Source organism: Colletotrichum paranaense, assembly GCF_030867605.1.
Source record: "Colletotrichum paranaense strain IMI 384185 chromosome Unknown Scaffold_1.1, whole genome shotgun sequence".
In the NCBI taxonomy this organism is placed as follows: domain Eukaryota; kingdom Fungi; phylum Ascomycota; class Sordariomycetes; order Glomerellales; family Glomerellaceae; genus Colletotrichum; species Colletotrichum paranaense.
In genome coordinates this window covers 4,033,305-4,060,710 of record NW_026848959.1, presented here as the reverse complement: position 1 = coordinate 4,060,710, position 27,406 = coordinate 4,033,305, and the positions used below count along the sequence as shown (strand labels likewise).

The 27,406-nt window shown below is 53.6% G+C and overlaps 12 protein-coding genes across 12 annotated transcripts; 5 read left to right on the top strand and 7 right to left on the bottom strand.

The window, feature by feature from the left end:
- Positions 1-1,465: 1,465 nt before the first annotated feature.
- On the bottom strand, positions 1,466-1,744 carry CPAR01_01409 (uncharacterized protein; the record flags this gene model as incomplete). Its single annotated transcript, XM_060485698.1, has 1 exon — positions 1,466-1,744. One exon carries the CDS (start codon positions 1,742-1,744, stop codon positions 1,466-1,468), a length of 279 nt encoding a protein of 92 aa, XP_060356555.1.
- A 332-nt stretch (positions 1,745-2,076) lies between these two features.
- CPAR01_01408 (uncharacterized protein) lies at positions 2,077-2,244 on the top strand (the record flags this gene model as incomplete). Its single annotated transcript, XM_060485697.1, has 1 exon — positions 2,077-2,244. One exon carries the CDS (start codon positions 2,077-2,079, stop codon positions 2,242-2,244), a length of 168 nt encoding a protein of 55 aa, XP_060356554.1.
- Positions 2,245-3,999: 1,755 nt separating this feature from the next.
- On the top strand, positions 4,000-5,698 carry CPAR01_01407 (calcineurin-like phosphoesterase; the record flags this gene model as incomplete). Its single annotated transcript, XM_060485696.1, has 3 exons — positions 4,000-5,403; positions 5,455-5,607; positions 5,669-5,698. 3 exons carry the CDS (start codon positions 4,000-4,002, stop codon positions 5,696-5,698), a joined length of 1,587 nt encoding a protein of 528 aa, XP_060356553.1.
- A 1,247-nt stretch (positions 5,699-6,945) lies between these two features.
- CPAR01_01406 (dihydrouridine synthase) lies at positions 6,946-9,391 on the top strand (the record flags this gene model as incomplete). The annotated part of the gene is made up of 3 exons (XM_060485695.1): positions 6,946-7,256; positions 7,310-9,223; positions 9,310-9,391. The coding sequence occupies 3 exons, from the start codon at positions 6,946-6,948 to the stop codon at positions 9,389-9,391; spliced, it is 2,307 nt and encodes a 768-aa protein (XP_060356552.1).
- A 695-nt stretch (positions 9,392-10,086) lies between these two features.
- On the bottom strand, positions 10,087-10,629 carry CPAR01_01405 (uncharacterized protein; the record flags this gene model as incomplete). The annotated part of the gene is made up of 2 exons (XM_060485694.1): positions 10,087-10,453; positions 10,565-10,629. The coding sequence occupies 2 exons, from the start codon at positions 10,627-10,629 to the stop codon at positions 10,087-10,089; spliced, it is 432 nt and encodes a 143-aa protein (XP_060356551.1).
- A 748-nt stretch (positions 10,630-11,377) lies between these two features.
- Positions 11,378-12,138, top strand: CPAR01_01404 (uncharacterized protein; the record flags this gene model as incomplete). The annotated part of the gene is made up of 2 exons (XM_060485693.1): positions 11,378-12,038; positions 12,089-12,138. 2 exons carry the CDS (start codon positions 11,378-11,380, stop codon positions 12,136-12,138), a joined length of 711 nt encoding a protein of 236 aa, XP_060356550.1.
- Positions 12,139-13,223: 1,085 nt separating this feature from the next.
- CPAR01_01403 (uncharacterized protein) lies at positions 13,224-13,707 on the bottom strand (the record flags this gene model as incomplete). Its single annotated transcript, XM_060485692.1, has 3 exons — positions 13,224-13,346; positions 13,447-13,582; positions 13,667-13,707. The coding sequence occupies 3 exons, from the start codon at positions 13,705-13,707 to the stop codon at positions 13,224-13,226; spliced, it is 300 nt and encodes a 99-aa protein (XP_060356549.1).
- Positions 13,708-15,121: 1,414 nt separating this feature from the next.
- On the top strand, positions 15,122-15,619 carry CPAR01_01402 (uncharacterized protein; the record flags this gene model as incomplete). The annotated part of the gene is made up of 3 exons (XM_060485691.1): positions 15,122-15,326; positions 15,421-15,486; positions 15,543-15,619. 3 exons carry the CDS (start codon positions 15,122-15,124, stop codon positions 15,617-15,619), a joined length of 348 nt encoding a protein of 115 aa, XP_060356548.1.
- Positions 15,620-16,496: 877 nt separating this feature from the next.
- On the bottom strand, positions 16,497-17,440 carry CPAR01_01401 (uncharacterized protein; the record flags this gene model as incomplete). Its single annotated transcript, XM_060485690.1, has 4 exons — positions 16,497-16,872; positions 16,988-17,137; positions 17,226-17,311; positions 17,420-17,440. 4 exons carry the CDS (start codon positions 17,438-17,440, stop codon positions 16,497-16,499), a joined length of 633 nt encoding a protein of 210 aa, XP_060356547.1.
- Positions 17,441-18,741: 1,301 nt separating this feature from the next.
- CPAR01_01400 (Pex13 protein) lies at positions 18,742-20,157 on the bottom strand (the record flags this gene model as incomplete). The annotated part of the gene is made up of 3 exons (XM_060485689.1): positions 18,742-19,478; positions 19,530-20,030; positions 20,100-20,157. 3 exons carry the CDS (start codon positions 20,155-20,157, stop codon positions 18,742-18,744), a joined length of 1,296 nt encoding a protein of 431 aa, XP_060356546.1.
- A 1,078-nt stretch (positions 20,158-21,235) lies between these two features.
- On the bottom strand, positions 21,236-22,379 carry CPAR01_01399 (NmrA-like family protein; the record flags this gene model as incomplete). Its single annotated transcript, XM_060485688.1, has 3 exons — positions 21,236-21,822; positions 21,918-22,107; positions 22,203-22,379. The coding sequence occupies 3 exons, from the start codon at positions 22,377-22,379 to the stop codon at positions 21,236-21,238; spliced, it is 954 nt and encodes a 317-aa protein (XP_060356545.1).
- Positions 22,380-24,490: 2,111 nt separating this feature from the next.
- On the bottom strand, positions 24,491-26,063 carry CPAR01_01398 (uncharacterized protein; the record flags this gene model as incomplete). Its single annotated transcript, XM_060485687.1, has 4 exons — positions 24,491-24,954; positions 25,008-25,180; positions 25,241-25,758; positions 25,824-26,063. The coding sequence occupies 4 exons, from the start codon at positions 26,061-26,063 to the stop codon at positions 24,491-24,493; spliced, it is 1,395 nt and encodes a 464-aa protein (XP_060356544.1).
- Positions 26,064-27,406: the final 1,343 nt, after the last annotated feature.

Sequence of the window (27,406 nt, the reverse complement as noted above, 5' to 3'; positions counted from 1 at the left end):
TCGGAATGCCGACTTGGACGAACCCTACCGACTGACCGAGTTTTGCGCGCGGTTATGCCCACCTGCGGTTCGGTGAGGACTCGTGTGTCTCTGCGTCTTCGGAGGGTCAAGAAGTCACCTGGTATTTCGATTTATCCCGTCTGGCTGCATGTGTGCGCTCTGGAAACGATACTCCCGATTTCGTGAATCACACTCCGTTCCTCAAACTTCTATGAGACCTACGGCGCCAACCTGCAGCTGCATAACCTATCATGGGCCACACACACAACGCGGCTTGCCGTCTCAGCTGCCTTTCCCAGATTCCTGTTTGCTGGATTTTCTGGCAACGTGGGAGCCAGAAAACCGCTTCCCCCCGCCATTTTTTGAGGCCCTCCTCAACCACCTTGGTCGCACGGCAGCCAGGTGCAGCACGTGCTCGCATGGACGCGGGGACAACGCACCAAAGGAATGTATCACACCTATTTTCTGGAATGGAATGTCAGCGTCGGGATCCTCATTTCATCCAACCTTTTCTCGATTCGCTCGTCCTTGTCCTTTTGGGCCGTTGGTAGTGTGGGGAGGAGGATGATCAGTCAGTGTCTATTACACCGCTGCACTGGAGCCGGAAGATCGGAGGTTTGAGAGACAGTTATTACTTTCCTGGATTCGAGAGCGACTGCAAGTGGTGATGCGACTCATCAGACAGACATGCACGCGGGCGTGTGGATGATTGTGAACCATCAACGAATCCTCGGCTCATGATCAAACGCAGAAACGATGTTTGAAAGCACTCGAACCGTTGAAAGATAGAAATGGTACCATGCGGAGCACAAGTATTGACAATGTGACCCGAAAGGCTACCTAGGTAATGATCGCACGATGGTCACTTCTCAACATCCTCCCGTGTCTTCCACCCCCTTCACACGTATCTTCCCCTTCGGCTTTCCTCCCCTCTCCTCCCCTCCCCTCTCGTCTCATCTCATCTTTGTCTTGTTCCTTCCTCCCTCCCCTCTCCGCCGGACTGCCACACCCAAACTCGAACGCGCATACGTATAGCTGGGAAGTACCTAGCATTTGCTCCAAAGACGATAATGCAACACCAGAAGTTGAACACGCGTCGGATACAAGCAGCGCAAGGGAAGCGGGTAGTTTTACACGGAGTAATTGGTAGCAGAAAAGGCCTGCTAAGATACGTTGACACGTTGGACAGGAACCACTCAAGTGCCGTCACTGGGGAAAGGCGGTCGAAATCTGACCGAGCGGGAGCGGGACGGTGGAGGAGAGGGGAGGGGGAGAATGGGTGGCAAGAAACAAGAGGTAAGTATCCGTAGCTTCTCCTCATTCCTCCAGTCCAGTAGGAGAGAATACAAGCCGTTGTTGGTGCCATGATGATGGTGGTGGTGGTGGTGGTGGTGGTGCGGCGGAGGAGGTCCAGGCCCCCGGGCTATCTGCTGGCGGAGAACTTATTCCTCCTTGGGTGATGGTCTCATTGGCACCAAACCTTGTCCCTTTTTCTCCTCTTGCGAGCAGGACGAGCTGCAGCAGTCATCACTGCGCTTGCATGTTGGAATGGGTCATGGATAGATGGTGATCCAATTCTGGGGCCTGACCACTCGGCTTGTCTTGCGCTGAGCCTCAACGCACTGTGGTCTGACTGGCTGCCAAGCTTGAAATGGGGAAGAACGAGCAGCAATAAAGAGAGAGCAATGAGGGGCTCTACTCTGTACAAGGTGGGCATACCTAGGTGCCGATAGAGTGACTGCATCGTCCACAAAGTCAATGTGTGTAAATGTGGTGCGATTTCTCCTCTTCATTCTGTGCAGTATAGGATGAAACTTGGCTTCAGTCTTGGGAATACCCCTTCTGCGTGAACGTGTGCTTACTGACTTGTCTGCCAACTTGAATGTATTCTTGCCATGTACCTAATGAAGTATCGTGCCGGGACTCTCTCTTTTCTTCGTCTCAACCTTTTCTTTGCAACATCGACACAGGGGTTGGAGCTCGAAAAAAGGATCAATTACCCAAGCGCTTTTACACTTTTTGTGGCTACGGATACTTTCATCCCAGCATAAATCATCTGGCTCATCTGGCTGGGCCATGTTGGATTGTTCAACTCAATTCCGCCTGCAGAAGGCAAACCAAGGTCCGGTTTCCATCTCTCGTGAGGGTCAATCGAGGTTATCAGAGATAAGCACCCAACAGACCACACCTACCTTATTGCCCAATATGTCCCACACATTTGCCCTCCTCCCTTGTCTACCCTAGATCAATTCCATTGCCCAAAAGCAGGGCAGCATAAGGGAAGCTGAACAGGCGTAACAAGGCAGAGCAAGGTAACAGATATATATACGAGCTGTGCAGCACAGAGTGTCACAGACAAGCTGGAGGTCAGGCCGGCCCAGCCCAGTTTAGCCCGTGGGTTTCAGACACCAACGACAGGGGAAATAGTACAAGGGAAAAAAAGGGTGACCCAACTCCATCTCTGGATCCTTGGCAGCACACCATAGCACCACAGCACCCGGCCACTAACCAAGAAATTGGGACCTTGATCTTGGGACTCTTGGGTGCCACTGGTGCTTGGGGGCAACGAGCAACCAGGCACACAGCTGGAATTCCTGGAACTCGGTTGAACCGGGGACTGGACTGGACTTGGACTGGACTCGTCCTCTTTTTGAGTAGAATCTGATGAGTACTAACTTTCTCACCACCACCCACCTCACCTAACCAGGCTCACTTCAGTTCACCACTCAAACCACCTTCACGCCACACACAAACAAGTACATCAAGTCCATTTCCCCAGAGCACCAGACCACTTACCCCTTCATGCATAATACACCGGCTGCTGTCCCGATAACTTTGTGCATTGCGTGCGCCTCGAACAACCTTGGCCCACCCAGTAGTTGCCAATTGCTCTGTACGGATATCCTTCCAAGGTTCTCCAATTTATCTGTCCACCTGTCTTACCTGAGCAACAACAACACACGCACGCTGCTGCACGTACACAAAGGAACCCCCCTCGCCATCTTTGCCGCTGCCAACTGCTGTTCTTCCGCCTCTTTCTATCTTCCATTGCCAATTAATTACTCAACCTTACCGGCCACCCACCACTGCTGTTCTACCTTGCTTGTGCAGACTACCACTACTAAAATACTACCACTACCACTTTACGACTTTACCACCACCGCTTGGTACACACATCAACTTGCTGGCTACATCCGTCATAGCCCCCCCGCATTCCATTGAGCCTGCGACTACTTTAGCACACCTCAGGTATCTGTAGCCTTTCCACAGAAGGTGCCTCTTAGTCTCTCTATCCATCGAGGTACAGAGCCCAATTCTAATACCCACCCGCTCTGCCCCCATGCCTGTCGCCTAAGGTAAAGCAGTCCCGCCCGTCCTGCATTCATCCGTCCCTCCTTGTACCTTCTCCTCCCGTACATACTCACCAACAACACCTCGGATTCTTTCGCCTTATCTCCAGACTCCAGCCCACACGATCTGAACAAGGCTGACCAAAAACTCCTCCCACGCAGTCGTCGACAAATGCCTCCATAGCTCCAATCCATCCGCGCCTGCCGACTTCATTCGAGTCTTCTTGTCGTTTCTTTGACCCGACATAACCGCCGCCCGCGAGCCACGTATACGTCACTCGCCGCCCGTTTCCTCGCTTACATACGACCCTCCTCCTCTTCTTCCTCCTGCCCATCTCCAGCGATCGATCAAAGGCAATCGCCTTAACGCGCCCAAAACGGACAACTCAAGTGGACGCCGCTCTCCCTCCCGCATCCGCTTCCTGTCCATCCTCGATCGTCTATTCCATCCTCCCTAGGACCCCCTACTGCGACACAACATTACATTTTCCCATCTCGAGTCCCTGCCAGATTCGGGCTGTTGCGGCGAGACGTGTAGGCCAGCCATACATCAGACGAAGACGAGGCCAGCCCACGCGCACAACCCGACATACGACACCTACATCGATAATCGTCGTTGTTCCTTTTGCATCGGCATAAGAGCTACATCATGGGAAACCAGCCATCCAAGGAGGGTGGCCACGCTTCCACCAAAGGCCCCGGTGGCGACGGCACCGCTGAACCTCTCAAGTCCTACCCTTCCTTTGGCAGATCCGACACCAAGGACTCTTCCCGCTCCTTCAAGGCCCTGAGGTCCAAGATCCCCGGCTCGAGCAAGACGGACAGCCCAAGGAACTCAGTCATCACCTCCCCTACCGAAGAAAAATCCGACGCTGCTTCGGTCAAGTCGGGGAAAAGCGCAAAGTCCGGTGTCCCCCGAAGCCGCAATGACTCCGCCACGTCGCCGACGTCCCCCTCGACTGACATTGAATCCCCGCTCGATGACTCTCAGCCGCCGCCATCCCCGACCCAGTCCAGCACGATCAAGAGCGGTGTTCACGACGTGAGCGCAGCGCAGGCATCAGGAGAGGTCGACCACGTCTCCGACCAACCCCCTTGTGCCGGAGGCAGTCTCAATACCCACATGCAGCAGCCGGGCAAGTCCATCCTGGCCACCAAGAACGCAGATGGCGCTGCAACCCCGGTCGCCAAAACCTCGTCGACAAACTCGGGGGATAGACATGAGGGAGGTGTTGCCATGAGCGAGATCAAGGACATCGACCTCGACGACTTCATCAAGCGTCTTCTGGACGCGGGCTACGCTGGAAAGGTCACAAAGAGCGTGTGCTTGAAGAACGCCGAAATTGTCGCAATCTGCCAACGGGCTCGCGAAGTGTTCCTCTCCCAACCCGCTCTTCTGGAGCTTGACGCCCCGGTCAAGATTGTCGGTGACGTACACGGCCAATACACGGACCTGCTTCGCATGTTCGAGATGTGTGGCTTCCCGCCCTCATCCAACTACCTCTGCCTGGGCGACTACGTCGACCGTGGCAAGCAGTCTCTCGAGACGATCCTGCTGCTTCTGTGCTACAAGCTCAAGTTCCCCGAAAATTTCTTCTTGCTGAGAGGAAACCATGAGTGCGCCAATGTTACGAGAGTGTACGGTTTTTACGATGAGTGCAAGCGCCGCTGCAATGTCAAGATCTGGAAGACCTTCATTGACTGCTTCAACACCCTCCCGATTGCTGCCATCGTCGCTGGCAAAATTTTCTGTGTGCACGGAGGTCTCTCCCCCGCCCTCAGCCACATGGACGACATTCGCAACATTGCTCGACCTACCGATGTTCCCGACTACGGCCTGCTGAACGACCTGTTGTGGTCTGATCCGGCTGACATGGAGCAAGACTGGGAGGCCAACGAGAGAGGCGTGAGCTATTGTTTCGGCAAAAGAGTGATATTGGATTTCCTTGCGACCCACGACTTTGACTTGATTTGTCGAGCGCACATGGTGGTTGAGGACGGCTACGAATTCTTCAACGATAGAGTTCTTGTAACGGTCTTCAGCGCCCCCAACGTAAGTCTCTACCAATTGTTCTGGACGAGCTCTGCTGACATGCGGTCATAGTACTGTGGCGAGTTCGACAACTGGGGTGCGGTCATGTCCGTTTCGAATGAATTGCTTTGCAGCTTCGAGCTGCTTAAGCCGCTAGACTCGAGTGCGCTGAAGAGCCACATTAAGAAGGGCAGGAACAAGAGACAGAGCATGCTCAACAGTCCGGTGAGTAGACATGAGAGAAACTTGGAACGCAAAGACTACGCAGTCACTAACATTGGCGCAGCCTGCACATGTCGAGCCGCGAAGCGTTTGATGAGGAGGTACGCCGGGGAGACGTGGGACAGCAGAGAATCTCCATTCATTGATGGATTATTATGAGTTACAATCAGTCGGGCAACCGGGCAGAACATTTCAGATCAGAACACAATAGGCGAAGCATGCGGTTCCGGCGGCATCACCAATACCCTCGGCAGGTGGAATTCCCCGAAGGACATGAGCGCCTACTCGAGACCGGTCATAACACGGACGATGCCTGCGAAAGGCGTAATAGCCGAGTCGAGTGATGGCCAGGTTGGGATACTTGGCAGGGTCAAACTCTAGCAGGTGGCCGTTCGTTATTCGATCTCTAGACACGGCTCGGGCAAGAGCAGGAAGCAGCTGGGAATCTTGCGGGTTTCCTCGATACGATAGGACGAGAGGGCATGCATCGGTTGCGGCCCTTGGGAACTGGTGGATGATGGTTGATGAGAGCTCTCGATTGCCAGCCTGTTTCGGACAGTTGCACTGCGAGCTAGAGATACAGCGTACATCCAGTCTATTTCCGAATGTTCATCGATGAAGGCATCGACTAGCGGGGTCTATCATGGTTATACAGTAAGGTAGTAAGGGTGTGGGAACCAGGATTCGATTTTGTATGCTTGGTCCTTTGATTGCTTGATGAATTCTTGCCGTGACAATCTTCTTCCAGTAATGTAACGAACTATAGATGTATGCAGTATGAATAAATGAGCTTCAGCTGAACAGCGTGCGGCGAGCTGACGTTGAATGCAAGGCATCTGAGTGTAACGGAGTGCCGCGCTTGCATCGCGCGAACTGTGCCCCTCCATGAGGTTGCCCCACTTAACGTTCTGAGCTCAGCCTGTGACATCAACTTTTTCCCTTCAAGCCGTAACCTCGAGAAGGACGAACTGCAATACAGACGAACATTCTCCATTGCCAATTGCTCAGCGGAGCGATTTGAATCAGTCAGAAGCGAATCTCGCATACTGAATTGACCCTCCCGCCTCCTACTGTGGCTAGTTACGACTTCTCCAGCTCAAGTCGAAAGCGGAAAAGTAGGTAGAAAAATCTACCTCTACTGCCCTTTTTCATCCTCTCTCTCACTCTCTCTTCCTCTCACAACCTCAGTTGGGACTTCTTGACCTTTAACTGACCCACACCTTCTCCTTCCCAGCCACATCCTTGGCTCGTCCTCTATCTGACTTTCTCTTTCAGGAAGAGCCAATTCGACGCCTTCTCCATCTGTGTAGCACCCAAGGAAAAGAAACTTGAGGGGCAAAAATGGAGAACCAAGAGCCCCAGATCGACGAGTCTGAGCAACGCGCAGCGAAGCGTCTTAAGGTGGACGATTCCACGCCGCAGCAGACTGAGCAGGTTGCGAAGCCTGCTGAGGCTCAGGCTGCTGAGGAACGCGTTGCTGTCGATGAGGCTACGAAGCGCGTGGAGCCTGTCCCTGCCACTGGCAACGGTGAGAAGGCTGATGTCCCGATGAGCGAGGCACCTGCTGTCGAAAAGCCGGACGAGGGGGAGTCTGCAAAGCCGAAGCAAGATGCCAGAGACGTGAGAAAGGGCCAGGCGCCAATCAAGGCCGAGTGGGTATCCCTCAGAATGTTCTACAGACTCACGAGATTGACATGTGAAATAGGTTTCTCATTCACAGGGAGGGTCAAGTGAAGGAGCAAGATGAGGTCGTCGACGATGATGCTGCCGAGGGTCGTGACCAGGGCGATGCTCGCGATAGCCGCGATGCCCGTGACAGTCGTGACGGCCGTGACAAGCGCGACAAGAAGAAGCGGGAAAAGGGCCAGAACAAGGAGCGCACCTTTGGTCACTTTGACGACAATCTCCGCCTCTGCAACACCCGCGCCTACGCCCCCGAGTTCTCCCCGCGCGAATGCAAGTTTGGAGAGCGATGCAACATGCTTCATGATCTGCGCAAGTATCTCAGGGAGGGCCGCCGCGAGGACCTCGAGACCTTTGAGGGCAAGTGCCCCGTTTACGAGCAGTTCGGGTTCTGCTCGTCCGGCTGGAAGTGTCGCTTCGTCAAGAGCCACATGAAGGAGGTTGACCACGAGGACGGCCGCAAGGAGCTCGTTCTCGTCGAGGAGCCCAAGGAGGCCACGAAGACGAGCGGCGAAGCGCCCGCCGAGACCGGTCGCGAAGATCTCCGTCCCGGCGTCTACAACAACACCGAGAACCAGCTGAAGATCGACCTCAGCCGCAAGCGCATCGACTTCACGGAGACCGATAAGTACATCTCCTGGATGAACAAGGAGGCGAAGCTGGGCGATGCGTTCCACCAGCGCCGCAAAGACCAAGTGATTAGCACCCAGGAGGACCTTCGCGCGCAGTTTGTCGACCCGCCCCTGAAGCCGTCCGAGAAGCGCAAGCTGTACTTTGGCAAGGAGACGCCCGCCCTGGCGCCCCTGACCACCCAGGGCAACCTGCCCTTCCGCCGCCTCTGCGTCGAGCTTGGCGCGCAACTCACCTACTCCGAGATGGCCCTGGGTATGCCCTTGGTTCAAGGTGTCAAGAACGACTGGGCGCTGATGAAGGCCCACGAGTCCGAGATCAGCCCGCCCCGTGTCAACCCGGACAGCAACATCGTCCAGGGCTACGATAACGCGCGCGATCTCAAGTTTGGAGCTCAGATCTCCGGCAGCCAGGCATGGCACTGTGTAAAGTCGGCCGATCTTCTTAACCGCTACGTGCCCCACCTGCGCCTCATCGACCTCAACTGCGGCTGCCCCATCGACATGGTCTTCAAGTCGGGCGGCGGCTCCGCGCTGCTCGAGGCCCACGGCAAGCTGGAGCGCATGGTCCGCGGCATGAACACCGTGTCCGGCGAGATCCCCATCACCGTCAAGCTCCGCACCGGCGTCAGGCAGAACCGTCCGACGGCGACGACCATCCTCGGCAAGCTTGCCTTTGGCTCCCGCGAGAACCGCGACCGCCTCGGCGCCCCCGGCTGCGCGGCCATCACCCTCCACGGCCGCAGCAGGGAGCAGCGGTACACCAAGAAGGCCGACTGGGGCTACATTGCCGAGTGCGCCGCCATGATCAAGGCCTACAACGAGCAAAAGGACGACATCACCGACACGGTCCGCGAGGCGGACGAGTCCACCCTCCCCAACGCCAAGGACGGCCGCATGTTCTTCCTCGGCAACGGCGACTGCTACTCCCACGTCGAGTACTTTGAGCACGTCGAAAAGGCCAAGGTCGACACCCTCATGATTGGCCGCGGCGCCCTCGTCAAGCCCTGGCTCTTTGAGGAGATTGAAAAGGGCCAGTACCTCGACAAGTCGGCGACGGAGCGCCTGGCGTACGTGGAGAAGTTTTGCCGCTACGGCATGGAGGCCTGGGGCACCGACGAGCTGGGCATCGGCTTCACGCGCCGCTTCCTGCTCGAGTGGCTCAGCTTCTCGCACCGCTACGTGCCCCTCGGCCTGCTGGAGCACCTGCCGCCCGATCTGAACGATCGCCCGCCGGCGTACCGCGGTCGCGACGACCTGGAGACGCTGCTTGCTAGTAAGAACTACAAGGATTGGATCAAGATTAGGTACGTGTTGGTTGAATTTTCTTTGCACTTTTCTGCCTGGGTGAATGCCATGTGTTCAAGAACGATTTTGCTAACTCGTATTACAGCGAGATGTTCCTCGGTCCCGCTCACCCCAACTTTACGTTCCAGCCCAAGCACAAGTCTCACGCCTACGAGGCCGAGGGCTAGATGCTGGTTATATGGACAACGTGAAAGAAGCATTAGAGTTATATCTGGACCTGGAATGAGAAGCCCGCGGGGGAAAAAAATCAGAGGTGGAGAGATACCTTTCTTTCTATCTTGAGCTTCGTTCAGCGCGGAGATGCCGCGTTCAGATGTAGTTACATCCTCGACGTAACTCAAACTTTGAGGAAACATGAGGTATAGCTGGAAGTGGAACAGAGAAGAAGAAGAGTCAAAAGTTTTTGTTGCAATCACTTGAGAGGAAGAAATATCGTTCAGGATTCTGGTATTCGATGGCATTGTGAACCTAGTGACGTCTCTGAATCCTTGCCGTTGGATCCATTCAAACGAAGCGCGAAGCATCGCCAGGAACTTAGTATCCCTTGGGTTCCCTTACAACAGCAAGTTGCCTCTTTGTTCTAATGTCCACCACAGTGAACGCAACAGCAAGACCAGAATGCCTCTCACTCTCCCTCGTTCCCGTGACATCATTGGCCAAAACCCATTGTTCTCTCTACACCGGTACGATCCTCCGCCGTGCTACGAACTCTCCCAGAGCAAACAAACGATATGACGAAGCCCACTGCATCACCACCTCACCCGAAAGACCTCCCTACATGCCCACCTCCTTCAATCTGTACGATACCCCGGAAGTGACCTCGGTCGATAGGATGGCCGGCCAGGTGTTGCCGAAAGACATTCTAAACGGAAGTAGCATTACTCTCAACGACGACCAAGACCTGGGAGCTGTGAGTAGTAAAGATGAGCGTGGTGTTGTCATCGGCGTACAGCGTGGTAGTAGCCTTGGTGGTGACCTCGGGAAGGACGTGACCCTTCTCCTCGTCTTCGTGGGGGACCTTCTTCACAGGAGTAGGGACATGGCTAGTGGCAGCGGTGACGGCGATGATAGCAGCTGTAGTAGAGTCACCGCCGGTGGCGATGGTCGAGTTGATGGCTTGGACTTCGTTGTTCACCTTGGGAGTGTGGGCGAGTGCGACCATGACGAGGGCGCCGAAGACGGCGAAGGTGGCGCACATGAGACTTAGGGTGAAGGTTTTGAAGCGGCCTCTGTTTGTATTTTGTGAGTCAAAGGTTAGCTATTGTTTCTTCCTTGTTTATTGGGTCTGTAGATGTTCTTTTTTTCTGCGACGTAGTGTGATGTGATGTGATGTGACGTACGGGTGGTGAAGGCGGATGCGGCGAGGTCTGGTCTCTCTGGTCTCGGGTGCTTGGGTTTGCTCCATTGTGTGGTGTATGTAGTTGGCTTTGGAGGGGGGAGAAGTTGTTGGTTTTGTGTAAGTTGGGATTTCTTTCTTCTCGATGTTTGGGTGCTCGGTGAAGGAAAGGTTGAGTTGGGCTTTGAAAATCGAAGGAGGCGGCTGTGTGGGCACCGGATGATTTCTTAATCCTTCGTGTGTAGTGTTTTTTCTGAAAAGGTATGGGGGTGATGAGAAGGATGAGATAAGTTAGGAAGTCGGTGGTCGAGGGTCAGGTGTCATTTTACCAGCTTGGAAGGAGACAATATCACCGTGCTCCTCCTTCTCTTTACGTATCGCACCTTCCGGCGGACAACTTTTTGATCCTGCTTTTCTAATCCGAGGGATTCAGTACTCATGGTGTCTTTACCACGAGTGCCTAGCCCATTATTATATAAGTCCTTGCCTTTGCTATAGGGCTTCATGGGCATATTCTACCGTGAATACATGGCAATGGACTCATGCTTCCAAGGGCAATAGTGGGAGCGGCAGCTATAGAACTGATTCAAAGCTGGATATCTGAACTACATCACTTCGACTCCAACACTTTGATTTTCCTCTTCACATTAAGTGTCTGCCTACACAGATGTAGAAAAGCTAAATCTATGCTGCGCCTTCTGCTTCAATGCGGGAAGACTTTCCGCACAACTTTTCTGGTTCGCAGATATCTATAAGTAAGTTGCTCCGCCCACTAACGCAGACATCTGCCGCTTCGACGCTGCGTCCAATTTCCAAGATGGCAAACGACGCGCCTCCTGGGTTGCCCTGCCCCCTATGTTTTATTCTAGGCCACTTGCAACGCCTCTTTCGAGCCACAAATATCCCCGTTGTTATCGAAGAGGCCGAAGAGAACTTACATGATGATACACACCAAGGCAGTAAGTCTCTGACAATTGAAGACGACGGCGACCCTATCCCTGATCACCTTATAGGTAGCGTCACTACCGATGAGGGGGATTTCCTGGATCCAGGAAATGGTTTAGATGAAGAAGAGACCGTTTGCAACCTTACTGGAGTGCCGGATAACCCAAAGAACTCATCTTGGCGGCTGGGTGATGCCAACACGCGCCCTTTGATTTCAGCTACATCTCGCAATCCAACTGCAAGAGATATATTGCGCTCAAACAACACATCGGGTCCTTTCTGCAGATCTTGCACAGAAAACAGGGATCACTCTAGCCAGAAGTATAGAGCGGCAGTCTCACCGTTACACTGTTCAGGCTGCCGTCGAGACCATCCATCATCCCTCTTCTCAGTAAAGCAACGGCAAGAGGAGCCCGATACACGGATCTGCATCGGTCGAGAGGGACACATCAGGCTCTGCGAGCACAGGACGTTTGGCTGGGACGAGTTCGTGCACACTTCTTCGACCACCAATGCGGACACGAGCATCACATGCAACCATCCAGATCACTTAGGAGCTTCAAAAAAGCCAGTCGGCCTCCGCGCGCGGCTTGGGATGTCACCGCACACAGCTGTGACAGGGACACCCAGTGAAGTCAAGGCAACATTCGAGCATACGAATGGCTACGCTTCCTGGGCCAGTGAAATTGGTCTCGACAAGAGGGCCCATGTAAAGATTCCCGCATACAAGCTTAGAGCACAACCGGGATCATTGTTACTTGCCAGCGATCTCTGACAACGCCTAGAGACGCAGCGGAGGCAGTCGCCCTGTCTATGGTTTCCAGAGGAAGACCCTCGTCAAATCGATGCCATGGCGTGCTTCAAGCCATTTCGTTGCATCTGCATAGTCGACGGGAACGAGAGGGAGAGAATCCAGCTGGAGGGCATTGCTGGCTCGTTCAGCTGGAATCCATCTGCAAACGAGTGTCCCCGTAAGTTTCCCCCAAAAGATTCGAGACAGAGACTTGACTACAAGTACGAGTACTAATCGCACCGAGGCAGATTATCACAGAGAGGATCGGTGGTCTGGAGACGGCACGGCATATATACATATTGAATTCTCGCGCTGTAGTCAACACGCCCGCTGCGTCATCTTGTCTCCCAGGCGCTCGATACGGCGGCGCATGTCTACTACCGAGGCGTTGGAGCCTTGCGACTCGTAATGGTACCAGGCTTTGGACCCTTCGTCTCACAATGTAGCCGACGACATCGAGTTCAAGAACGTGACGTGGTGCGAGGACGCGAGGTGTCGGAATTTCTACAGGTTCCGGGAGCATGCCAACGTGGGCGCCTCGACAAGTTGAAGGGACTTGGTCCATAGATGTTCAGGAGTATGTATGGGGTGTTCTAGTTAATCAAAATACTGAGGAATAGTGTAGTATAAGCTTTTCTACTCGTTCCGTTAAGTTTATATAGATAGCAAAGGCATAGTCAAAGCTGTTCCTCTCTCTAGCACTTGTTGTGTTGCCTACCTAGCAACATGATTTGGATACAAGATACGGTAAGACCGTCACTCGTTCACTCTTCTCATCGTATGAGCAAAACATTTTGATCATTGTTTAGAACTGTCTTCCTCTTAATCCATATGACAACCCTCGATCCGCGAAGAAATCCCCATAGAGGATCAGACGTCCCCTAATCCGTCTATCACCTGAGACTAGGTACATGACACGACGGAATTAGGCCGGGCACCCAGCGCCGTTGTAAGCAGTGCAAACAGCCCTGAACCTCTCGTTCGGCTGGTTAATGCCCTGGAACGTGTCCCTGCACTGCTGCTCGGTCCACTGGCTTGACGTCTTACACTGCCCATCGTAGACTGCGGTTAGCATTACATTTTCCCAACAGCCAGATATGGCAAGAACAATGTGTATGGGAGAAAGATGGCAGACAGGCTTCACTTACGACATTGTAGTTCCCGGCGGAGTTATGGCAGATGGTTCCGCCAACGGCGTCACAGAGTCTGATTGCGGCAATGACTGCGTTGCCATTGTTGAGGATTTGGCAGTGGCAGGAGAATTGGCTTGCTGCGAGCGGCACCCTGGTGATTTTCCATCGTTAGCTTTCATCACTGTATTATTTTGCTGTGCGGAAAGATTCTTTCCAGAGGCGGGGATGTTAATACCAAGCTGCAAGGGAAATGAGGCTGACGACGTTGAACTTCATGTTGGCTGTGAGGAAAAGTTGGATTTTAGATGATTCAAGTTAGATGCCTGATAGAAACGAGATTAACTGAAGAAGTGAGGATGATGTCTATGAGATGACTATTCTTCCAGGAACCGGGCATCGTCAGTCATCTTATACAAGTCATCAACTATCGCATCTCTTCACCAAGTTCTCCTCTTTGCATCAACTTCCCACCTCTCATTCAGGCGTGATGGACCACAAACTTTCCAAGACTCCAAGATGCATGACTTCGTTGACCAAGTTCCTTGGCCTCGTAACTCCGTCCGTCCGTCAACCCAGGGCCGCAAAATGGAGCGGCCGCTTCAAGCCCTTCAACACCAGCAACATGATTCACGATACTTTTACGCGCCAAGCCGCATCCCACGCGAGCCCGAAATATACTATCCACGCAAATTCTTATCTTTCCCTACACTAGGCTCTAGAGATTGATAAAGCCAGAAGCGGACACCAACTTTTCCCAAAATTCCCAGTATCCCCATTGATCTGCATAGACTGGGGTCCTATAAGAGGCCATGATCAACCGTGGCGCAATCAAAGTCAGCAAAAGTTACCTGTGAGCTTTCTTCTTGTTTAATCAATTATAGTATCAGACTAGTTGACAACTCCCCCCCGAAGTCTTTCTTTCGCGTTTAACCACAACTCATAACCTTAACCAGACCCCAGTTGTCAACCGTTTCTTGTGGATGGCAACTCGGCCGAGACCCCCATTGCCAAGAGCGTACTAAGGAACAACCGAACGACAACTCCAGAGTTGGACCAGGAACCTGTGTCAGTCACAGTCGACAAACAACCAATATCGAGTCGGACTCTACGGAAAGTTTATGACCAGTCAAATGTTTCTCTAGATTGGACTACACGAGTGATTGTCGAATGAGGAAAGTTCCAGCCTCCCACGGATCTCTATAGCACGGGTTAAAGCAATATACCCGAAGTGTTTCAACTTCTTTCACCGCCGTACCGCCGTGAGAAGAGCCCATGGTGGATGTTATTTGCCAAGCAACCTGGAAAGCCTCACCTCTTCATGCTTCATCTCTTCATGCTTCATCTCTTCATGCTTCCAACTCTCCCACTGGTAGCCGGCCGTCCGAACACGAGTTCGTGAGCCTGTTCGTCGGATCACCGCCAAATTGCCAAGTCCTCATTATTGAAGTTACGCATATGATGTTCATCGGTAAAGCAGTTGAAGGAATTCAGATTTCGAACAGAAATGTAACCTACCTCTGACTTTCAAGATATATTAATACAAGAGATGTCCATCACCATGGAACACAACTCTTCACCAAGATACCTCCCATCATCAAGTCCACTTCTCCAAACAAGTCCCAAGCCATCCATCCACTGCTCTACTCCTCCTTCTCTTCTTAGAAATTTCAAGAAATCTTCAATCTACACAATGCAGTTCAACATCAACACCGTGGCCCTCCTCGCCGCCCTCCTCCCCCTCGCATCCGCCGTCCCCTCGGACGCCAACGCCGTCGAGGCCACCCTGGCAAAGAGGCAGAGGCAGTACCAGTGCGAGACCTCGAACAACCTCGGCGCCTGCAACAACGCCATTGCCAAACTGAGAGGTCACGAGGCCAGAGGCTGCGATGTCTGGTGTAAGTCTCCTTTTTCCATTCTTCCTCCCTCCACGAATACACATGCACACACCTTTAGGAAATATGACATGGCTGACAGAAAGGGGTGGAATAGCATGCATCGGTGCCTTTGCGGCCCTGATCCCGGCTTGCGGAGCTGCTGTCGATGAGTTCTTCTTGAGTAAGTCACTCATGTGTGGAAGTAGCGCATGGGGATTACGGCTGACTTTGATGTAGACCCCCTCGCCGACGTCGCTTGCATCGGAGCCGTGGCCAACTTCCAAGGCCCTTGCAAGGGCTGTGAGCCTTTCTAGATGGAATGAGGTTTCCAGACAGACAAGCCTTTGAGCACGAGATACATTTTTCCCACGGTTCTTTCCCAGGGAGGGAATACGACCTCCCGGGCAGCAATAGCAAAGAGGGGCCGTCATGACTGAGATGGCGGGACTTATATAAGGACGTAGAAGAGATGCATCATACATACCTTTGGGTCATAGACGCATGGCTGCGAGGGTATCGAGGAACACGGGATGCGTTTGTCCTTGTTGTGAGCACGTTGTTAGTGGCCCAAATGACCGATAGCATTACTTTTTGTTCCCATTCTAGGTGCATTTTGATTATTCGTCCAATATTACCATCCTGTAGCTTCCCGTGGCAACGTCGTTGATACTCTTGTGAATAAATCCAGGATGACAACAGTTACCCAGTACGAGAGAGTGCTTTGGCTGATTGGGACGTATTAGAGCAGTAAAATCGACAGATGATATCGATGCGTTAATCCTGTTTGTGGATCTTCTTCCTGACCGGTGCATACCTCCGAAATCGAAGTGCCAGCTGCTTGAAGCTCCGTAGAAAATGGAAGGCGGGTGGCATTTTATACATCATCCAGATCCAACAGCTGGGACAATACTGTCTTTCTGCTCGGTCGACATAACGAGGCGCCTCGAAGCAGCATCTACTTTGGGAGCATAAGTATGGAGTGGATTGTGTTCAAAGGAGAAGCTTTATTAGAGCTAGAGCTTAACGCCATCCAGGCTTCCTACGTACGCCTCTATACCAGTGAAACGGGCCAATGACCCGGAGCTATTCTGTCGCTCACCCACTACCCCCTTTTTATGCCGCACTCAGGCGGCGCTTTCGTTCATGTAAGAAAACTTCATTGAATCGAATCTCCGTATCCATTGTGCTGAATTACTGCGCCTTCTTGTCACCCTTGGGCTGGGTGGAGGCGTACTGGTCAGAGAGCTCGTCGTAGCTCTTGTGCAGACCGGCGCTCTGCTTCTTGAGGGTCTCAAGGTCGCGGTTCTTCTCCTCAAGCTGCTTACGGAGCTTGGCGATCTCACCGGCATCACCGGCAACGGCAAGCTTCTCGCTCTCCTTGGTGTTGCCCTTGGTGCCCTCGTAGCCGCGGACCTTGTCCTCCAGACGCATCACCTCAAGGATCATGACGTAGGTGCGGTTGAGGATGAGGGAGAGGAAGAGGGTGAAGCCGCAAAGGTACATGTTGCGCTGGGAGTAGAACTTGCGGGCTTGCACCTCAAGGCGCTCGTGACCCATGACGGCGGCGCTGTACAACATCTTTGTTAGCGTTGTGTACATCAGGGAGTTTGTAGAGTTTGATTGTGGTGCTCAATCAAGGGAGCGTCTCAGGAACGCCGGAAAGAGGGGCATAGGAGACGTACCCGCTGTTCTGGTTCTCAGTCGCAATCGCCAACTCGACTTGGACGCGGTAAACGCGGTTGACGCTGTCAATGAATAGAATCAGGATGAAGACGAATGTGATCTTCATCCAATACTGCACTTTTGCCACGATTGGACTCTCGGAGATGAAGCTGTAAAGAAGTGTACGTCAGTAATCGGTTCGGGATGATTGGTATGGGCTCGGCAGTGGAGAAGCGGTCGACGGGGGGAGGAACGTACGTGAACAACTTCCGCTTGACGGCGAAGGGAAGGGGCACCAGAAGGAGCATGAAAAGCCCCATCTCCGCCATGAGGAGCATGAACACCTGTGACGCACAAAGTCAGCACATGTAGTCAACGGCTCGGCAAGCTAGTCATTCGACCAATGGCAAAGAGGATAGACGGCAGCTTGAAGCCGGGTGCTGTAGACGTACGAGAGTGTAGTAGAGAGTCATCTTGACTGGTGCGGGGAAAGCTTCAGCTCTCGGGACAGCTAGTTAGAAAAAGGGATTGTGGTCGTGTGCTCTCCGTGGATACAGGGAGAGATGTGTCGTGCGAAGGAATACACTCGGAAGCCCAAACTGACTTCTTCGGTTGTGTTCTTGTTGGGTATCGTTCTTGGCGAGGGGAGATTTTGGTGTCTGGAGCTGTGATTTGTAGGAGTACAGTTGACGGGCTGGGCGGAGCTGGCCTTTTGTAGGATGGGCGTGAGGGTGACGATGGGGTCCGGTAATTCTGGCAAGTAAAGGTGGCAGGTACGTGAATACAAGTACCCTCTTTGACGACTGCCTGAGCACCTGAAGGTAAGGTACTGCGTAAGGTATGGAACTCAATGAGAGGAACCCTTACGTAGCCGGGACGGGAGAGGGACCTTGGCGGGAGAACAGGGCTGGGAGCAGCTAGCAAGTGCAGCTAGCAGTGTGCCAGAGCAGCCGTAAAAAAGACGTAAGTCAACAACGTCATCGGTGGCTCGTGCACACTCCCTCCCAGGGTTTGCGGAGGGAGCCACTGGGGGAGCTCAGGCACGCAGCTTTTCTAAGGTCTTCTTCAGTGGTGTGCTGCGGCTTGCGGGCTTTCAGCTGAGCCCGTCGAGTGGCCTTTTGTGTCCGCAAAAGTGTTCAGTGACGGCTGCGTCGTCAGCCGTCACCAGATGGGAGCATACCGGCAACCAATACCCATGAGTCTGGAGTACGACTGGCTTCTGACGCTTGTCATCCCATGTGACGTCAATCGTGGAATCGTCCAGACATGGAATGATAGCAGTGCAAAAGCGGATAGGTATTCTGACGAACTAACCCGGTCCAGAACCCGCTCATGGCCTCGCAGGTAGTATACTTTAGAGCCGTAAAGATGCCAGTTTAGTCACAAGTCTTGTCTCGTCGCGTTTAGACTTCGCATTTCTTCTCTCAACATGCACAGTAACAGAGATGATTTGATAATTGATAGTTGACGGTCAAGAATCCTGTCGCTTACACTACCGCTACTCATGGCTTTGAACTGCGTAATCACACATCAAATTGAGGCCAAGATAACCAAGCAGCAACTCCATCCGCTCCCACTACCAAGGGACGCGATCATGAACCTGAACGCCTAGCTTTTGAGTCCTAACCGGACTTACAAACATCCCAGACGGGAACTGAATCGTACAAAACCTACAAAGAAAAATTCGTCTCTCCACTCGCCGCATCACTCGTCACGCCGCTTTATCGTTCCTGCCAGATAGGTCGCCCTTCGTGACGGGTTGTTTATATATAGTTTAGTTGTAGAACACGCTCTTCTGGAAGCTCTCGGGCGAAACGTCTCCGATCTTCGTCTTGATCTCCGGTCCCTTTTCGGGAGCGGCGCCAGTGAGCGAGTTGGTTCGACTGCTGTCGCTGGGCGCACCCTTGATGGCAGCGAGAGGCTGACCAGGTCGTTTAATCACCTCGAGGTAGGTCGAGGGGAGGTAGCCGGTACGGCCATCACGCGCGCGGCACCTCCACCACTCGCTAGGGTTACCGATAGGATCGCTCTTGGAGAGAACAGCGACAAGGTCGCCCTTGCGCACTTCCATGTCAACGTCCTTAACGGCGTTGCCAGGCTGAGGAGCGTAGTCGTACAGGAGACGGCAGTAATCAAGCTTGGACGGGTCCAAGGGCTGTTGCGCGCCGGCCAGAGCCATACGGCGACGTTCCTCTTCTTCCGCAGATGCAGCCATGGTGTTGATCATCTTGCGCATCAGGTACGGGAGACCGAAGGCGGCAAGGAGGAAGAAGAAGAGCGGCTTGCGGGAAGCCTTGGGGGGTCCCAGGGGAGCACCGTCGGGGCCGATGGGCGATCGGCCTTCGAATTTGGCAAAGGCTGCTGGCGTGAGCGCGGTCGCGTCGGCTGGAGGCGGGCGGCCGGTGATCTTGGCGATGAGGGTTCGGATCCAACGCATCAAGGTGAAGATACCGAGTATCGAGCCCAAGGTATCCCTAAGGTTGCTGAATTGCTCTGCTACTGACACCATTGCTGTGATATCTGTTAGTCATACTTCGCTTTCATGTGACGCAGTTGACATACCAAAGAAGCTTGAGTGTGTGGCCATGTATGTGCTCTCCAACATCTGGGCAAAGCCTCCAAAGGCACCAACGATGCCTTCCAACATTTGGAATGTCGCCTGCGTGCTGTTGTTGAATCTGTTGGTAAGGCTGTTCGGGTCGTTGGGCCCTCCCATGCCTCCCATACCGCCCATGCCCATACCGCCGCCGTACATGCCTCCTCCATACATGCCACCGCCGTAGCCACCGCCATACATACCACCACCGTACATACCACCGCCGTAGCCGCCGTAGGAACCCATCCTTGAGTATGGGCTGCTGTAGGGAGAAGAATAGGCACCGCCGCCGTATGAGCCGTAGGGACTGGCGGCCGCACCTAAGCCTGCTCTGCTATAAGCGGCAGCGTTTTGGTCAACCGTGGAGGCGAGAGAGGCAGGTCGTTCGGGAACGGCGGGCGGGGTACCACCGGAGAGGGATGTGGCCGGTGTCGGGGTCGCGATGGATGCGGCAGACATGGGTGTGACTAGAGTGGTCGTTAGCAAAATGTGTGAAATTGGCGACGGTCAAGGACCGTTTGTGGTGTTCAACGCACTTGAGGCAGCTGTTGTTGGAGCACCGGCCCGTTCCCAGGGCTTTGGAGGGGAAGCCATAATTACTTTTCCCGCGAGGAAGAAGTTTTCCTTGGATACTGTGTGGTGGTGGTCGCTGGCTCGGCGTTATCTCGCAATCCGCCTATCGGGAGCGCAGCCGGTGGCGATTTTCTCGAGTCGTGTTGGTTTGCCGGTTGCTGCACGCTGGGGCTGCGGATACGCGCGACGGAGGCTGGCGTTAACCGGCCAAGTCGTCGGGTTGAACTGACAATCAACCTCAATGGGAGATGCAGTGAAAATGAGGATTCGAACGACGTTTTGCGACGTGTTGGAGAGAGGAGAGGGAAAGATAGGGTCGGGGATGGGCCACGGGTAAGAGAAAGCTGGAGGGTCGCTGGGATGGCGGAAACAAGTTGGGCTCGCAGCGCAATGCACCTGAGTAATAATGGGGGGCCGCGGCGGACGGGGACGCAGTCACAGTGCTGGGCAAGTGACCCCGGAGGCTCGTGCTTGGCGATTGACAGTGAAGTGAGGTGGAGGAGGTGAGGAGAGGAAACTGGAGACTTTGGCCTTTGGGGGAGGCTCGGGAGAGTCAGCGGTTGGAGGCGCAGAATGTCAAAAAGATGGGGTCGGGGACGGGCGGGTCCCGCTCCTCCTTTCTGCGTCCAGTGGCTTCCATTCTTGCCTCGGTATCTTTCACGTTAGTTCCGACGTGGGCGGCCCAGGCCTCGCACCCGCGCCGCAGTCACGTCCTTCTGCCGAGGCATCTTGCACCCTGGGGAAATTTGTCGTCCCTCCCGTCGCCATTTCGCATTAGCTTTACCGTTTCCAAGACTCTTGAATCTGGGGTTTCCCCGGTTGTTTGGGGACTCGACGCTTTGCTGGATTTGCTGATCGACGATTCGTGCTGCAGAGTCGTTGCATTACATTACTAGCACTGACATGCCATCTCGCCGCGAACTAAGTTGATCCGCCCTTCAATTATTTCACCAACATAAAATGTTCGACACTTAATCCTACTTTCAAACGTAGAAGCAAACCAAAAAAAACCAAAAAAAAACCATTAACATGATTTCATCCATCAATTATTTTTACTTATTGCAAGCTAACAAGCCGATCTAGCATAGTAGACCAGGACCTACGACAGTCCAGAAAAGGCCTTGGCATTCTTCACATGCTCCTCCCACGTCGTCAACTTATCCTCAACAATCGCGTGCGACTCGTCCAGCTTCTCCCCACCATAGTACCCAAACTCGTCGAGCAGCCTCATGTTCTGCAACATCTCCTCAGCCACGAAATCCGGCATCCCCTGGCCCTTGAGCGCGCCCTTGAACTGCTCGTGCGTGAGCTCGTTGAACCGCGCCGTCTTGCCCGCCTCCGGGTACACCTTCTTGAACGTCTCGACCGCCTCGCCCGCCGTCACGTAGCTCGTCGCCGCGTATACCCGCTTGCCGAGCACCTTTTCGCGGTGCAGCACGATGCCCTTTACAAACTTGCCCGTGTCGGTCGCTGCGTCAAACAAGGGGATGGGCGCGCTGGCCGGCACGGGGAGGCTGAGGCCCCAGGCGTTGTCGGGGGGCGTCTGGCGGAACATGCCCCCGGGGAGGTTGGCCATGTAGAAGCCCGGGAGGAAGAAGGTTGCGGGGAGGGAGGTCGTACGGATGTACTCTTCGACGGCGGCCTTGCTGTCAAAGTGGTACACGTCGGGGAGGGCGCCCTTGGATACTATTGTTGCGTGACATGTTAGCGTTCCCGGATCCTCATTCGCAAACGTGACAGATGCATGTATCTTTTTGGGAGTGGGCAGGCAGGTTACGTACGCTTGTTGACGTCGAGGAGGGAGCTGAAGATGAAATGCTCGACGCCAGCCTCCAGAGCCGCGTCGGCAATGTTCTTGCCCTGCTGGATCTCCAGCTCCTTGTCCATCTTGTCCCAGTAGTTGGTCACGGCGAAGACGGCCGAAGCGCCCTTGACAGCGGCAGCCAGCGAAGCCTTGTCACCGAGGTCGGCCTGTGTTTTGAAGTTCACAGCACTCGTCAGCATGACAATTGCAAGATCATCGGATCAAAGCTACGAAGTCGCTCGACAGCGGATCAGTGACTTACAGCGACAACCTCGACGCCCTTGGCCGCGAGAGCCTTGGACGAGTCCTTGGTGGCATCGCGGGTGACGCCGCGGACCTGCCAATCCTTGCTGAGCTTGGCGTCGTTGAGGAAGATGTTGACGACGCTGCCGCCCTGAGCGCCCGTGGCGCCGAACACGGTGATGATCTTCTTGGTCATTTTCGTGTGTATTGGGTGGGTTTTCTGTTGTTGGTGGTCTGTTTGATACAAGTGTCAGGAACCTAGTGTTCTTCTTCGAGCATCACACTCTAATGTTGGGGAAGCGTTGAATATTAAAAACCTTAATCGTGCGATTGAATCGGAGTAGTAAGAGTTGAAATGCTGTTGGAATGGTAGCTTGATGATCTTTTCCAAGATTCATCGTCAATAAAGACAAGCGATCGTCCGGTCTTTATACACAATGGCGCTCATGAACCTCTCTGCCCGCCCCTCCCCAAAGACGCATATGTCTCAGGACGTGGACGAAGTACATAATGCTAGACACACCTCGACATAAGCTACCAGATTAGGTAAAGCTAGGGCGCGCGGGAGAACCCCTCATCATCATGTACCTTCGTCTTACCCACAGGGTCGTCCGGTAGGTATACTGAAGAGTGGTAGGTAATCTCGCAAGGCTGGGGACCTCGCGCCCGCGCGCATACCTGTTCGCGCTGAACCGTTAGTAGGATTCCTTTCCCCTCTCCACCTTACCTCAACATACTATCATGAGTATGTAAGCGGCGACTTGGTATGTACCTCATACTGTCGATTTACAATCTACAAAAGTCTATCGTACTGAAGCCCCGCGCGAAATCTGGCCTACCCAGATGGGGAAGAGCCGTATAAGCTACCTACCTTTTGGTTGGACAACTACAAATCAAAAAGCTGTACGTGTCCCCGCAAGCCGTGCATGCTTACCATGTATTGACTTTCCTACCACAGACTAAGCGTAGCTCTAATCGATCTTCTACAGGCTACAGAGTTATGTGTTCTGTACGCGTATGGACAATGGGAACTCTGTAGATGGTTGCTCTGCTGGCTCTGTATCCGAAGCAAAGTAGAGAGAGACATGGTGGGGAAAAGACCCCGGACCTCTCGCGCGGGAGCTTACAAAGCCTCGCGGTTCGCCGCGCCTATGAGAATTTCACCCCATCAAGGATCCGCGAGCTTCCACCCCGTACTTGTCATCCCTCCCCCAAGCCGCGAAAGCGAAGTCGCGAGATGGGCCACAGGGCATAGCGCGCGCCTAGAATATTCCCAAGTTTATCATTGTAATGCAAGATTTATCAGTCTTACGAGAACAAACTAGACATTTTAGAAATCCACAATCGCCAAGAACAAGTTGAAAATGGACAGCGCGAGTAGTCGCGCGGCATAGGACAACACTCTTTCATGTACATTTGTCAGGCGCACGGAGGGTTAGCCGGTTCGGATGTCCGTTCGCTCGCCGCCCCAGGTTCCGGAGTTTCCTGCAGCGACCGGGACCACACCCACGCATTTACCACTATAGGTATTCGACAACAACTCTTCGTCTTGTTCAGAACTTCAGATGTATTTGCCTTCCCCGGTCTCGCGCCACAAAGACAAGTCAGTGACATGTTTAGACACACAAACGTCCACGTCTGTTCTTGCGAATGTCATCTGCCCTGCAACGGACAACTTTGTGGCTTGTGGCGCAGATGAGCTCTCTTCAGCGGAAAAAGCCACAGAGCTCGGACTTCTTCACAAGGCGCAGCTACCTGGAACTAAAGATGTGACATGTGACTTCCTTCAAGCAAGCCTCCGTGTTCTTTTGTGTGAAGTGGCAGGTCTAGTCATCAAGGAGTATATCACGAGTCACAACGAGCATGAGCATAGGTAGTCAAGCCACGCTTGTTTGTTTGAAAAATTTGGTATCAAATGGTATCTCCCCCCTTTTGGAGAAGAAAACTCTCTGGCTAAACTGTCTTGCAAGAGAAAAACCAATCCTCCTGCCTCCTTTCCATAAAATCGTAAAAAAAAAAGTGCGCACTTTTCCGGGGCCGGTGGGTATCTTCGTCTTAGACGCCGTCTAATGTCGTTTCGCAATCCCCTTGCCCCCAAAGGCGAAGGTAACAGGTACCCTCGCATGTCGAAGAAAAAAAAGTCTCAAGTCATTGGATGCCGAAGATCCAATGCAGAAAGAAAAGGTCTTGCTTGGGCTCAATCCAGCGAGAAGAAGAGAAAGTTATCGTCAAACCCCCAATCCCATATATGCAAATCGTGTACTTGTTGGAATACCATCCAAGTAGAAATCAAAACCGCGGAAACACTCAAGATGACAAAGCGAACAAGGAGACCCTGTTGCTCTTGCCGCCGGTGCTTGCGGTCGAGACGGAGTTGGCAGAGAGCCAGCCCTCCACCTGGGAGCGGGTGATGCCAGAGCTCAAGTTGACGCTAGAGTCCAACATCTTGACTGAGACCTGGCCAGAGTCACCATCTAGGACAACAGCGACCTTGGCGGGGGCGCCAGTAGGTCGGTCGAAGTAGTCCGATGAGCCGCCGGGGACGTTGGAGTGGATGGTTGACTTGCACTTGGTATCGCCAGTGGCGAGGACCTCGAGAACGTCGAGCTCACCACAAGCAGGCCAGCAGGAGCAAGTGCTATACTGAGCAACGCGGGGGATGCGAGCGTTAAGGAACCAAAGAGCGGACATGTCGGCGTTGAAACCAGTGGTTCCGTCGAGAGGCATGCTCAGCTCAAAGAGCCAGACTGAGTCCTCACCCTTGAAGCCGTCTAAGATGTGTAAGCAGACAGAAAGGCAGAGCAAGATTCTATGAATTACTTACGGTATGCAACGGAGCCAGGGCGAGAGTATCCACAGCCACCATCGTCGCATGACTTGTCGCTGGCGATCAGGAACTCCTGGTTGGACTTGAGGGTGATCGGCTTCAAGACCTCGGGTGAAGCGGCACCGCCAGTACCCGCGGCATTCAGGTAGGACAAAGAGTTGCCAAAGACGCTGATCCCAGTCAATACACTGTGACTCATGTATAAAGAATCATCTCAAAGTGACACTTACTTGTCGAACTTGCCAGAGAGCTGGCCACCGTAGTTGCCAAGGAACACGATGCCGTCAGCAACACCCTGATCAGCGTTGTAGTAGCCGACACGCTCGTAGTCACCACTAACAGAGCCAGAGCCAGAGCTTGAAGCAGCCTTGGAGCTAGCAGGCTGAGGAACAGCAGCAGCGACGGGGGGCTGAGAAGGAGTGGGAGTAGGGCTGGGCGCAACAACAGGAGCGACAGCAGGGGTCGCAGCAGCAGCAGGAGGTGCCGCGGGGGTAGGGCCAAAGTAGTTGTTGATCCAGGATACGACCTTGCCGTCGATTTCCGCAACGACCCAGTCTTCGCCACGCTTCTCCTCCTTGGGCTCCTCTTTAGGAGACTCGACCGACTTCTTGTGGAGGTGCTGGTGACCGTGATGGCCATGGCGGCGGGCGTGGACGTGAGAAGCGGCAGGGGAGCGCTTGGCCTTGGAAGACAGGCTGTAGATAGCAACCTGCTTCAGCTGCATGGGACCACGGAAGACGGGCATAAGCTAGGATTTTGTGAGTACTTGTGCGAACGTGTAAGTGAATGATGCTGAGAGAAAACAAAGCTTACCTCCTCGTTGAAAGGGGCCAGGGGGCCTGAGAAAGCAACGTCCTCAAAGGTGCAAGAACCATCGTCACCCATGTGGTTGACAGCCTTGTAAGTGCCAGGGTGACCGACATTGGAATACAAGATCTGATCAACAGCACCGCAAAACCAGTTACCACCCTCTTCCTTGGCCGTGCCGGAGCACTGTTGAATGGCCTGGGTAACAGCGGCCGAAGCCAGCATGAGAACCGTGTAGGACTTCATGTTTGTTCTAGTGTCGTTCTCGAAAAGAATGATTGGAATGAATGTTCAGAAATTGAGCTTTGCTGGGAAATTGGAGTGAGTTCCTCTGGATATTTGACCGGCCTCAGGAGAATTGCAAGTGGCTGGTAAAAGTAATGTAGGAATGTCCCAGTGGTGTATGGATAGGGCCCAGGTTGTTCTTTGACTCGACTTGCGAGATGTGACTGGGTTTGTTAGGAATGTTGGCGTACTCAGTGAACCCTGTTCAACGGTGTGGCGTGTCTTGTCTCTGAATCAAGGACTAAGTGAGACCAAGGGTTGAGTGCGTGAATAAGGAATGACTTGAGACGAGGAGTCTCTTGGAAGGAGAGGCGATGCTATTCGATAGCCGGCAGGTCGAAGTTGTGCTTTAACACTGGATCGTGGGAGAAAAAGAGAAGAAGAGGAGATCTGGGATAAGGTGAGTGTGGGAGGGCTGAGTTAATAAATCGACCTAAGCAAACGAGGAAGTTGCAAGAAGGCACATCTCGGGGAACAAGGTTAATGGGTGGATGGAGAAGGGTAGGATCCAATGTGAGGTGGGTGGACTTTGGCCCCGGTGGATAGGTACGGAGTACGGATGTTGGTGGGCAGACGGGCAGCGCCAGCAGGTCACAGCAGACGGCGCAGGCACGAACTGCAGAAAGGCAGGAGCGGACCTGCTTCTGGGCAGCAATCAACCTACAGGGGGGTCCAGTCGCTCCTTCCCTTGGATTTTGAAGGTGAATTGGATATTTACACGCCTCACCGCGGCAAGTGCCTCCTCCCATCCTTCCTTTCCTCCTTCCTTCTCTGCAGACTGCAAGTGAGGAAGGAGGAGTCCAGGAACAGAAAAAGCCGTTGAATCATTGGACAAAAGAGGGAAACAGAATAGAATGGACCAATCCGGGCTTGATTTTTATGAAACACTGGCTTGGCTCTCCATGGGGTCGTACCTTGCAGCTATTGGCAGGGGAGAACCGAGCTAACCTCGATCTCACCTCAAGCCCAGCAACGATACTTTTCTCCCTCCGCTTCGCCCGCGGCTCCCTCCGTACCTCTGTTCTCTGTTGGCCAACTTGCTGGTGCCGTGTTGCATTCTGACCACGACCAGCGGCTGCAGAAGCTGAGCAGACTGTTGTCCCGCGCTTACACAGTACCTCACTGTGATTCCATCCATACGCCGTCCGGAATATGGTGATGTGGGAGCCACCGTAAACGCCAAGGGCCAAGCCAGGCCGTTTCGCTCTTCTCAATGAGGCTTGGAGAGAGACAACCAACCACCGTCCGGCACGCCCAGTTAGACTTCCTCGGCGTTCTGGGCTCTAATTCTGAGGACGAGGCAA